The following is a 12,545-nucleotide window of genomic DNA, read 5'->3' as shown; positions in this document are numbered from 1 at the left end:
GGAATGCTTTTAAAGTTTATGAGATTTTTTTATGTATGTATACATTGTGTTCAAAGAACAGTTAAGGGATGGCAGGGTTATAAAGTTAACCACTCAGATTTAGGAAATGCAAGAATTAAGATGGTCTAAGCAACTTTATGTCAGGCCCTCTGTGGCCATATATTGTAGTGTAGTATTATAATATAACTCAAATACATTTTTAATTACACAGTTATTTTTGTTTTCACAGGCCCTCTGCTTCTTTCACTCATGTAGAGTGGTACTTCATATGGCATTCAACATATGTCTCCATGCATTATTTAATGCATGTGGCTCAAACTGTGCTCCATTTACAGAATTATTAATTTTTCATTGATTTTCTTGTAATACCGAACCTGTTCATACTATCCAAGTATCTCATAAACATTAAAGAATTTATTTTCACAATATCCCTTTGTGATTAGAACTTTTACTCATTTAACAAAACAATTAAGAACAAATGAGTCCACTCGTTTCTGTGTCCAGTTTGCAATATGAAGGGTGAAATGAATCTCATTCAAAATGCTTAAATGCTAAACTGTCCACAGTCCAAGTCAGAAAAAAAGGAGAGGAAAAGTGCCTTCAGTGAGCAGTTCTCTGATAAATATACGTATAATATAGTGATGTTCCAGTTTTTAGCAAGGGAACCTGCCCACCTGCTTATACCAGAAGTTTAAGTTTTAGGTGGCCAATGTCAGCTGATACCAATTTCACCTCAGACTGACTTCTCGGAGGCCACAGGATTCCATTGCATTTTTTCTCCACGAAGCCCCACTCCCCCTGATTTCAGCTGGAGCTGCTGATGTTCAGCACTTCTGGGAAAACTGGCCACCTCTGTCTGCCAAGACCTTTCAAAGTGAGGAATATCTCAGTTCTACACCTGAGGAAAGTTTGGCTTTGTGAAATGCCTAGCGTCGCATGAGATTTCTGTGGCAAAAGCAAGAACAGCAACAGTTATCGACAATAGCACTCGCCTGTCTTAGCCTGAGAGCATCTTTTTGCCTCATATAGTCTTTGTCCAGATTTCTCCAATTTCTGTAAGAAATGATACTGGAATTCCACAGACACACAATTCCTGTGTCTTTCAATTCACAATTAATTCCCAACGATCTGTCCTCTCTGCACAGTGAATGTGGTAGGATTAATGAGGAAATCATACTTCCTTGACTGTTGAGCACTTTACTCCATGGTTTATCTTTCTTTTCACCTATGAATTGAATCTTAATTTAAGAAAAAAAGAGTCTGGTTTTCCTCCTAGATTTCATTTAGACCTGGTACTGCAAAAAAGCAAGGGTATGAAAGGGAACACTTATATTCAACAAGTCTGGGAAACAGGAATATGTGAGCAGTGCAAGGGTCAAATTTGAAAATGACTCTCCACAGCCCTAGACCGAAAGTCTACACAAACCAGCGTGGGGCAAAGCCACCATCTTCAGAGCCACGGGCCTCTGCTGCCTGGGTAATTGTTGGGAGCAGCTATTGCTATTCAAACAAGCCCCGGAGGCAGTTAAAACAAAAGCTTTCCCTAGGAGTTTCACAAGTATTTTTGAGAACCAGAGCAGCACAGATATGGGAGTTCTCCGTCTTTTCTGGTTTTACCACCTGAGCTTTGGTTTTTATCCTCATTTGCTCCAATGCCTGTTTTGATCATTTTTCTATTCCTTCTCCTTCCTAGCGAAATCTCAAGTCAGCCTTCCTTCGATTTGCCATTACACATTATAGATCCCTTGGCTTATCTTAGCATTGGCAGGTAAAGATCCTGGTATTGGATTATGCATGTATCCAAGGGAGGAGAAGATTCAGGGTAATATTTTCATGTATCTTTTTCTTACCGGTAATGCTGTCTCAAGGAATCACTCTTCCCCTCCTTGATTTGTCATTCCTGTTCCTGTGTTACCTCCCCCACTAGAGCTGATGCACCTACTTGTGAGGCTGAAAACTCCATAAGGGCATCATTCACCTGTAAAAAGAATTAATTTTGATCAGTGACTGATCAGTACAAGTAAAGGAGCAGGATGGAGGACCAGGGCTGCACAGGGGAGACAGACGCAGGAGGTGGAGAACCACCTACACCTAACTTTGCTATCAGGAAAAACTATACCCAGAGGCTGCATGAGATACTTGGGCATAAGATAGACTCATGGGAATGGTGGGAAAGGCAACAGTGCTAGAGACTATGCCCAGAGGCCATCCCTCCCTAGAGACCCCTTTTAGAGGGACCTTTCAGGGAAATATAATTAACACTGGAATTAGAACAGTCTCACTGCATCCCTTCAACCTGTGGCTACTACGTCTACTCAAGACCCAAGAAACGGAGTTAGGGGACAGTCTTGGTTATCCTCTGGAGTAGCTCAGAAGGTGCTATCCTATTGACTCATGCCCAGAAGGGCATTGGAAAATAATATAATGAAAATACATAGTTAAAGTTTTAAATCAGTACGTAGATACATGCAAAACTAAGAGATACAAATCCCTAGTGTTTTTTATTTGTTATAGTTAGATAACTGTGAGGAAGTCACTAGCAGTGTGGACTAGGAAGAGGAGTCCTATTTTTCATATAAATTCAACTAAGTAGGCCACCCAAGTGTGAAGACTGGGGTGAGGGTTTCAGCTGCAAAACACAAATGGTCGTCTGTGTCGTGTGCTGAGCAAAGCCGGACTAAACGGAAAGCTGTATTTTTGGTACAGAAAACATATGAGAGGCAAGCCATTTGTTCTGTGATTTTTGTTTGTTTCTCTGTATCATTTTCTTTCAGGCCATAATAATACATTATTTATTTATTACATTACACGATTGCTTTGTAATCTTCTGCTATAAACCCAGGGTGTTTGTTTTGCCCTGCTGCGTTCCCACCGCAGGCTTATTGGCAGGGAAGCTGAGCCACGGCGACCGGTGGCATTTGCCAGCTCTGTCTCTCCAAATGCTCAGCAGTAACCTCAGCACAGCCGCCCCGTGCCAGAAGCTGTTCTTCGGGTCTGGCAAGGGGTGGAAAAAGGAGAATTTGCGAGGCTCGGGGCTTCCACGCTGGAGGATCGCAGCAGCGGAATCGGAGGGATCAGGGAATGGGAGCGGGGACATGGGGCTTTATGAAGGAGGGAGCTAACGGGGCGTGAAGACTTGTAGTGGTTGTGGGAACATGGACAAAGAAAAAAAAAAAACACTTTAGAGGGGAAAAGTTGAAAACTATGAAAAGGAATATGCAACTGAAGTTATTGCAGGACAAAGGGATGGAGAGGTGTCTACAGCCTGATGCTGATAAATTGTATGGTTTCACCCACGTCTTTCCTTCACTCCACTGAGATAAACAATCAGTATTAGCTGGACTTTTTTTTTTTTTTTGAAGTTACCCATTTTTATAGTCTGCAGCCACATTCACCATTTAATACTAGCAACGCCGCCCTCTTAGAGTGTCTTTTTTTTACACTGGTACTTCAAGATAAAAATCTATTTTAAATTATTGGATAACATGTAGCAACCTCCAGAGGGCTAAACTGATGCTGTTAACAGGTCCAAAATGCGATGCAGCATATGGAGCTGAATACCTCATGGTACAGATTTGCATGCAGGCGGTTTTAATTAGGATTTAGAATTCCTGGAGGAATGCAGCATTCTGGGCGAGTCTCAATCTTGTCAATACATAGTGTTTTTGTTCATGCTAAAGCCTGCAATAACCAATTGGTTCCTACTCGCTTGTAACTTTTGATGCTTATATGAACTGTTAGACTTTTCTCCAGCTGCCAGCTTTGTGTATGATCATAACCTGTTTATACATACTTGCTATAAAAGATTGCTGGGGTTTTTTTTTTGTTTTTGTTTTTGTTTTTTTCAATAATGTTGTACCAGGTCAGTTTTATGTTTTATGACATTTCATAGCTACTTATTTTTTCCTGCAACACTTCGTAGCTCAATGTGAAAATGTGCTCTAACTCGATGGTTTTTGTGCCATCTTGTGAGCGAAAGGTGCAACTACGTCCAGATAAAACTGGTGCTTTGGCTAATCCCCATTTCAATTCTTCTTCATCATGAAAAATAGAAGTATCTAGAGTTTAATAAGTAAATAATAAAAAAAACCCCAACAGATGAGGAGAATACTATAAAGCGTATTTGGTCCACTACACTGTACTTGCATATTTTAAAAAACTGAATGTGTATTCCCTACAGTGGGCAAATACCCGCTTAATTCAGTGAACTGAGAGAATAAATCATATATTTAGGGCTTTTTCTCTCTTGAAAAAAAAAGAGCTTTTTATTGTATTGAATGGAAAATCTATGCAAGTTTGCAGCATTCAGTGTTAATAGTGTCCTTTCAGTAAAACAATTTGGTTCTTACAGGAAACCTCTAAAAATCACTACGTGTTTCTCAGAGATAGCACAATATGAATTACACAAAGCACTGTTAGCTATTACATTGATGCAGAGAAAAACCTAATTCCTGACCTTAGAAAGTCTGCTGTCTCCTGGAACCTTTGTGGGGGAAAAAAAATCACAAAACGCCCAAAACCAAATATAAAAATAAATTGCAACGGCAGTAGCTAACCTACAACCTTATTTTTTAATAATAATAATAGTAATTATTTTATTAAACTTGGTGTAGTTCACTAGGTCTTGAGCTTAGAGAAGCAGACTGGAAAAAACTCCTAAGTTCTACCACTGCTTAATTAAATCATTCTCTTTGTGACCTTGAGCAAGTTGTATTTCTGTCCCTAATTTTACCCACCTTTAGATGATGCACATACTTTTTTTCCGCAGGATGTTATCAGACTTGACTACCACTTGTAAAGCTCTTTGGGCTTCTTGGATGAAAGGTATTGCTGTGATATAGTGACAAGCTTGTTAGAAATCTACTTGATAAGCAAAAGAGCAAGTCATTCACAATAAGTATAATTATTCAATGATTTAAGCTTCTTAATCTACTTCCACAGTCTTGGCAAGCAGATTGTGATTTTTTCCATTTTATATAATGAGAAGAGTATTTTTTTTCTCTTTTTACTCTATAGATTGATTGCAAATATTCAGAATTCAAGCTGTGTTGCTCATTTGCAATCAGTTGGATGAGTAACATTATTTCTACTCATGATTGGATGAATGCCCAAGGACTTGTGTGTGCAAATTGTAAAGTTTGTTTTCTCAAGATACTCATCTGTATGACATTGAAATTTGCTGCCTTTGGTGAGCTGTGCCAGTAAAATTCAACACATAGAAGACCACTGAAAAAAATGAGCAGAAAAGTAAGACAAGGTGACACTAACATTTTAACAGGACTTTGCAGATTAAACTTTTGTCTAAGTGGACCAAGTCCATTATGGTTTTAGTTTTTGCCTGTTTCTTAAACTGTGAATGAATCCAGTGTATTGAATTCTGGACCTAATATCATGCAGAAGGGGGGTGATGTTTAATCTGTTCAAAGGGAGCTCCCATGTCAAGGTTACAGCAGATGACTAGCAGTGGGGCTAGTCTGCATGGGAGTTGCAAAGTAGCTCAAATACCGGGTTGAGGGAAAAGGCAAGTGACCGAGGGATAAGGAGAAGAGAGCATTTCGGCCCAACTGCATACCTTGTCTATCCCCAGATTGCAATGGGACCACTGGACCTGTAAGAAGTCATTGTCTCATGCGGGAAATTTTCTGCAGAAATTCCTTTCCCTGTGGTCTTACGTAGCTTATATGAAGCCCCAGAGCTTCTAAGGTGCAGAAGTCTGGCCCCTCCTGAGGAGGTCTGTAAAACAGGAACAGCGTTTGAGACTTAAAACATTTTGCTCACTCCTTTTGTAGCCCTCCTATCGCAAGCAGAAGTAACGTGTGATGTATTGCAGTGTGGTCCAGCCAAAGAGCACGTAGAGAAGAACAGGCTCATGTACTTTTGAATGGCAACTCTAGTAAGACCACAGTCAGCATCTTAGGACACAGGTCAATTTGAGTTGATCCAAAAGGCAATGTTCTGTTTGCATTCTCTGCAATGCAAAGCGAGGGCAACTGCAAAAAAAATACCAAGGACTTTTGTAAAAATCAGTTCTCTTTGGCCCAAAACGGAATGAAAAATTCCCAAACACCTTAATTCACTGACAATCTGTCAACGGTAGGTTGCAAGAACATCTCTATTTCCATGCCAGTGCAGTAGTCTGGCTATTGTAACTTCTATTGTAACTTTATACTTTTTTTTTTTAAACTTTTTTTTTTTTTTTTGCTTGAGAGCTGGCTTTGTTGAAATGTAAAGCTTTTGACCATTACTTTCTGCTGGATTCATATCTTCAGCCCTGCTTAGCTGACAACTCTTTGGCAAACACAGCCTTAGAAATGCTCCTTTAGACAGTACCATGTGAGGAGCAGCAATGCTGTAATAATCTCACACTGTAGAGAGAATGATCTCTTATAAAAAGGCACGTTCATATTAAAAATTCACAGCAGCACACTCCACTCCCCCATTATAGGTAATTACAGAGGATTTTAAATATCTGATGCTAGTTGGCAGCGTACAATACCCTGTCAGCAGCAGGCACTGATTTGTAATTTAATTATCATAAGACATCCACCTGTTCTTTTGTCGAATGAAGAGTAGCATTTCCGTGCAATCATGCTTTTCCCTCCAGAAATTTGAATTAACCCATAGAGAAAGCTCTGGTTTCTAAGGAATGCAGTAATTTCAAGGACATTTGCAGGACCCCATCAGGACAGAGAGATGAAGACGAATGAGGCATTTCTGCAGGAGAGTCTCAATTCTGGTTTGGTATTTTCTGCCTTACCACTGGCTTTTTGCTGTGTCAAGCTGTTTTGGTTCACAGCTGAAAGCATTTCAGTGAAGAGATGCTGTGGGAGGAAAGATGTATGAAAATCAATGAGTTTGGTGCTAAGAACGTGAGGCAAACACATAACAGGATCGATCGAGAAATGCTCTAGGTTCATACTTTGTGAAGAATGAGAAAGCTGGGCTTGGGGTGGGAAAGAGATAAAGGCAAATGGAAAAGTGGAAATCTGTTCTGTAAACTTTCCAGTTTATGGCACGTGAACATGCATATTACTGAATTTGTCATGGGAATGTGCAGTTATATAAAAAGATCGATTTTAATTATAAAGCATAGGTTTTCATGGGGAAATTTACTAGTGGGGTTGCACAGAAGTGTTTTGCTTTTCGGGAGCACAGGGCTCAGGGTGAGCCACTCTCCTCCGGGCTTTGGCTCTCATTTGTGCGACAACTACACTGCAGTGCGGTGATGGGGAAAGGACTCACTGATGGACGTAAAGAGATATTCTCTCTTCAATGCCACCTTACACTGCTTCTTGCGCTGTAAAGGTGCACGAATGATCTGGCCAAAGCTTGTTATGGCTTCTGCCACTGCTGTCTTGTCTCTTTGGAAAGCTGTCACTGGACATTCTAATTTTTACCATTCCCCAGGGAGATGGGATGACTCTGGTATTCTGCAGTTATTTCTCCTAATCACGTTTTAGCAAATGACTCACTTTAAAGAGGGTGTCTCTGAGTAGTCGTCTTTTTTTGAAAGGGTACTCGCTGGATTCAAAAAAATAATTGATTGCTTGGGGCTTAAATGATCTGTGTGCCAAGCCTTTAATGTGACATTGGTTGGAGTACCATCTATTAGGCTGATGGCGTCTTGCCCAAATAATACTTGTCTGGTGCCAGTCATTTCATAGATTCATTAATTACGTTATCCGAAAAGTGAGTATGTGAAGGGTTGCAGGCGAATCCCAGGAAAGAAGAGACTAAATCACGTCACGTGTGTATTCTGAAAGTGATTGGCAACTTCTGAACCATTTCCAAGCATGAGAGTGAAAACAGGAATAAACTGGGATGATTCCCTTTGGAGGGATGGGTAAAGGCAGTAACACGCCAGAGCCGAGCGGTCGAAGCGAAATGCAGGAGCAGAGGAGAGGTCTCCTTCACAATGTCCTTGTGAGAGTACCTGAACTTCAGACTTTTTATATGGCCTTCCAAATAAGTCTGAATCTTTGATTTTGCTCGTTCCAATATTTTAGCATATCCCCATCAGCTGAAAACGGCATTTACAATGGCACTATCTGTCCCTTTCTTACTGCCAAAGACTTATGAACTTCCCTTCTGATTTACCCTCTGCCTCCTCCCCCTGCCGGACCCTCTTGACCTTCCCCACCACTGCCATGCCCATTCAGTAGTCTTCTCCTTAAAATGGCGGTGTGTACGTCTCTCCAGTGTAAAAGGCAAGGCTTTGGCAGTGGGGGGTTGCAGGCACCCCTGTGAGGAGAGGTCGGGGCTGCCCCATGCCGGACACAGCTGGTTCCAGCCGGTTCCAGCCAGCTCCATTGCCCCACCACAGGACAGAGCTGGGCCCGTCAGCCAAGCGTCTAGTGCCTTTTTAAGAAGAGTTCTAGCTAAAGGTCAGATCCGGTCATTTAATTTAATTTTTAGGGTTATATTCATTGTCACAAGCTTTGTTTCGGATCTTGGACAAGTTGCTTCTTATGTTGCCTCACTGTCGAGCAGGGAGTTGTAGCACCTCACACAATTAATTACTGTTCGGGGTAAGGGGAAAACTTCACTGGAGAGTAATTTTCTGCCTGACGTGGGTCTGTAGAAGTGCGTGTGTGTTGTCCTGCATCAGAGCACATGGTGTTAAATGGAAAATGACACAATGTTTTGCAGAGAAAAGCTGTAGAAGTGCAGAGTTCATGTGGGGATGTGAAATGTGAGCTGACACTCAGACGATCAATGTGTCTTTTTTTCGTCATCAACCCTTGCCAATTTGTCGTCTCAGGTGTCTCTCTGGTGGTAAAGGTTTTGTGTATCAGTGTGATATACCATATTTTCTCTCTTTGATGAAAATTTAAAAAAAATAATGAGGTATTTTCTCCAGAACAGATTAGGAAATGAAAGGGTTATATTGTCTAATGTCTGACAGTTTTTCTGTTATCCCATATTTACATCAATACAGGTGCATTGCCTCCTCAAAGCTTATTTGACCTTCCTATTTTTTTTCCTCTAGAAATATCGTTATCAAGATGAGGACGCTCCACATGATCATACTTTGCCTCGATTAACCCATGAAGTGAGAGGCCCCGAGCTTGTTCATGTGTCCGAGAAGAACTTGTCTCAAATAGAGAATGTCCATGGATATGTCTTACAGTCGCACATTTCTCCTTTGAAGGTAGGATCGATATTGACTGTGGCTTTGGTCCTCAAATACGAGAAAACATACAGCATGAAGCTCTTGGGAAACTTGTTTTGTTGTACAAACAGACAAGCTGCTTTTTGAAAAGTATCCTTGCGGATTGATTGTCCTGTGTTGAGTTTTTAAGGCTCTCTGTAGTGGAATAGATGATGGTTTGGTTGGCAAAGCGTTGTGTTGCGATGTGAGCTTTTTGCTTTGAGTGAGATTTTTGCTTGAGCAAAAAATCATTCCTGGCAAATGAGCCTTTTTTTTTTTTTTTTCCTGTACACTGAGAAAGAAATAATGCTGGTTCTCAGCCTCAGTATCACAGTGATTTTAGAATGGCAGACCTGATTGTCCTCACTCAGAAACTGAAAAGGGAGCTCATTTGCCACTATTCAGATGCTTTAGTACTCAAGCACTTGCTGTTTTCTGTGGGCTTTGTTGCAATTCAGAGTATGTAGAGATATCTCTCTGTTAACTAAGGCAACTATTTATGAAATATGGAAGGTTTTCCTGTTTGTGTGTCTGGTGTCCTCTGATATATCTTGCTGGGCAAAAAGTGCTTATCTTCATGATGAACCTGTATAATAACCAAAAGGAAATCAATTTCTGAAAATTACATTTGCTCTTTAATAAGACTGCAATAGTTTGAAGATGTTCCTAAAACTTCTCTAATGAAGAAGCATGGACGGAGTCATGAACATGATGATTTTCCTATTTTTATTTTCTACTAGGCCTGGGAAGGGGGAAAAAAAAGATGAGTATTTTTGCTAGAGGTGGTGGTGTTCTGGGTAATGGTTTTATTCTGACAATTAACTAAGCAGCAAACAAGGCAGACGGGCTTTGCTCCTTCTAGTGTTCAAAGCCTGTGAAATGGGCATCGCTTGCCTAGCAGAGTGTACAGGGCGGTTACAAGTGAAAGGAAATGTTTATTATTAAAGATTGATGTGAATGCAGCCAGTGTTCATGGAGCCTTCATGGAATAGCCACATGAATTAATCTCTGTCCTCTGCTCTTGTACCCTGTGTGTAGTTTGTGTGTTTGTATTTTCATGTTTTAGGAGCTTTCCAGGTTGCTTACCCAACTTCTACTGCAGAAGCCAACGTTATCGAGCAGTGATATATCTTCTCATGCTGAAGGGGGGCAACTTAGTTGTTTGAAAGGGATTACCTCCATGTGGCCTCTGTGTAACCTCAGGGGACAGTCATAGACAAAGCAATTTCTTGCCTGGAAGGGAAACAGTGCTGCTCCTCTAGGGCTCCTTGAGCGTGAAGATCATAGTGGTGCTTCTTATTCATGAAAGTCCAAAATAGGTATTTTGCTTCACAAGAGAGACCGTCAAGTAAGGCTTCATGTTCCAAGCTAATAATGTCACAATGATGATAAAAAGCTTATTGTGAAGTGAGGTGAAGGGTATCCCTGGACGTCTACAGTTGCCTTAAAACAGCTCCCAGTCTAATTTTCTCTTGTGACAGAAGAAAGTTGTTATCTGCTGCTGTTTTCTGAAGTGATAGGAGGAGAAGAGTTATATAGTATTTCCTCTTGGAAATCAGTGTCTTCTGCAAGTTGTCTCCTCAGCCTCAGGATTTCTGTCTTTGACTCTGTCCCTTTCTCTTCTTTCCTTCAGATGCAGTGTCTCATGCCTGCCACTTAGCAGTGTCTCATGCCTGCCACTTAATCTAAATATAGTAATTTGTCTCTTCAGATGGCTTTGAAGTTCCTGCTTTCTTTCTCCTGCAGTCTGTGTCCTGTCTTTTAACCTTCAGTAGAGAATTAGCTCCGGAGGGTGGAGTAAACCTCCTGCTGGAGCTCATGGCCCTGTGGTAGCGTTCCTATCTGAAACGCTTGCTTTGGATTCACTTTTGCTTCTGGGAATTGACTGAAATCCCTGTTCAGAAGGGTTTTGTCGTGGTGATTTCCACATAGTTGAGAAATAGCATTCCAAATTCTCCAAAATCCAAACAGAATTGGTTGTTGCCTTGAATTATAGATTTTTCTATCCTATAGTCTGATACCATTAAGCATTCCGTGGTTTTCTCCATAGTATTGTGTAAACACGGCTGCACTGAATAATGGCTAAATCTGAGGCACACCGCCTCTCAATCCATAGCGTGCCTTCCTAGGGAAACATAAAATATTGGTATTTAAAGATTTGCTGGCTAAGTTTGCTTGCAATTTAAATATTCTGTTGCCTTGCGTGAGAGGGGGGAACTGGAATCCTGCTCTGAGGATATATAACAGATGCTGGGGTCCAAATACAGCCTGTCAACTCTTGTCTGAGGAGTGAGAAGACACTGGCAATTGCAGTGGGATAAAGCTGTCAGGAAACTCCACCGAGAGCTGTTTGCACTGGAAAGGTTGACTCGTTCTGCCCCAGTTTTCTGAATACAGGTCAGAGCCTTTGGTGCGAAGGGAAAATGCGTGTAAATGAAAGTCACAAGTTTGCTGGTACCAAGAGAGGGATCGCGTCACCTCCGGTGTCACTAGGACTGGCTGTCTGAGCAGCCACCCAGCCAGCAAGGACATCACACAAGCAGGGGGGAGCGTGTGGCTGAGTGGGGTTAAGTCACTGCCTGACTTTGCATTTCGCTGCCTGAATTCCGCTGTGGGGTCTGCAGCACCAGGGTGCAGCTCCTGAAGAATTTTAGAGGCAGCCCTTTGTGTTTAGTGGCTGCAAAATGCCCTTGATTACGGGGTGATTTGGCCCCTATTTTTACATTTGAAATAGTGTCGTGAAAGAAAAATGTTGGAGCGGAAAAATAATCTAGTTAAGATGCTTTGGAACCAAAGTGGTGTCCCAAGGCCAAGCCACATATCCGTCTTAATCACATCACTTTTCCTAAGTGACTTGAGTCTGGCAGAGGAAAGAGTTGCTTGTTTCCATACGTTTGTGTTCATGCGGAAATAAATCTGCAAAGATCATGCAATCAGAAAACTACCCTGCAGGGAGGCTGGTTCCAGCCCCCACAACTGACCACAGCCTTCTCTGGAAGCCACAGGTGTTACACCTTGTTTGTACAGGTCAACTGCGATGCTGCCGGTGCTCCCCAGATTCCAGTGAACATCTCAGGGTGCATCTATAAATCAGCTCGAGAGCTGGAGCACAGACTCGCATCATTACAGTTACAAGTTTTGTGGATGGTTGAAGTTCAGGCAGAGAAACCATGGGCCTGTCTATACCCCTGTGTACATCCCTAAGTAAAACATTCCATGGGTTCTTGAAAGACTTTCTAACCCTCAGGATGGAAAGATTTAGCCTGTCTTTTTGAAGACGTGTGATCCAAAATGCCTGACAAGGTACCATGTTGCACTGAACAGATGCATCTTAAATTTGGTATCAAGTTGCTGTATAGAAATTTTTTAAGAACTTGGCTGTAATTTCATATTC

The 12,545-nt window shown here is 41.5% G+C and overlaps 1 protein-coding gene across 2 annotated transcripts in view; it reads left to right on the top strand.

The window, feature by feature from the left end:
• DLG2 (discs, large homolog 2 (Drosophila)) overlaps window positions 1-12,545 on the top strand; it is a 673,110-nt gene that overhangs the window by 90,857 nt on the left and 569,708 nt on the right. For both annotated transcript variants that reach the window (XM_009881201.1, XM_009881200.1), the window contains exon 2: window positions 8,990-9,151. In XM_009881201.1, the coding sequence (XP_009879503.1) occupies window positions 8,990-9,151 (162 nt within the window). The remainder of the gene's footprint in view (window positions 1-8,989; window positions 9,152-12,545) is intronic.

Source organism: Charadrius vociferus, unplaced genomic scaffold (genome assembly GCF_000708025.1).
Source record: "Charadrius vociferus isolate BGI_N301 unplaced genomic scaffold, ASM70802v2 scaffold1, whole genome shotgun sequence".
Lineage (NCBI taxonomy): Eukaryota > Metazoa > Chordata > Aves > Charadriiformes > Charadriidae > Charadrius > Charadrius vociferus.
The sequence above is the reverse complement of the archived record's forward strand: the minus strand, read 5'-3'. Positions and strand labels throughout refer to the sequence as shown.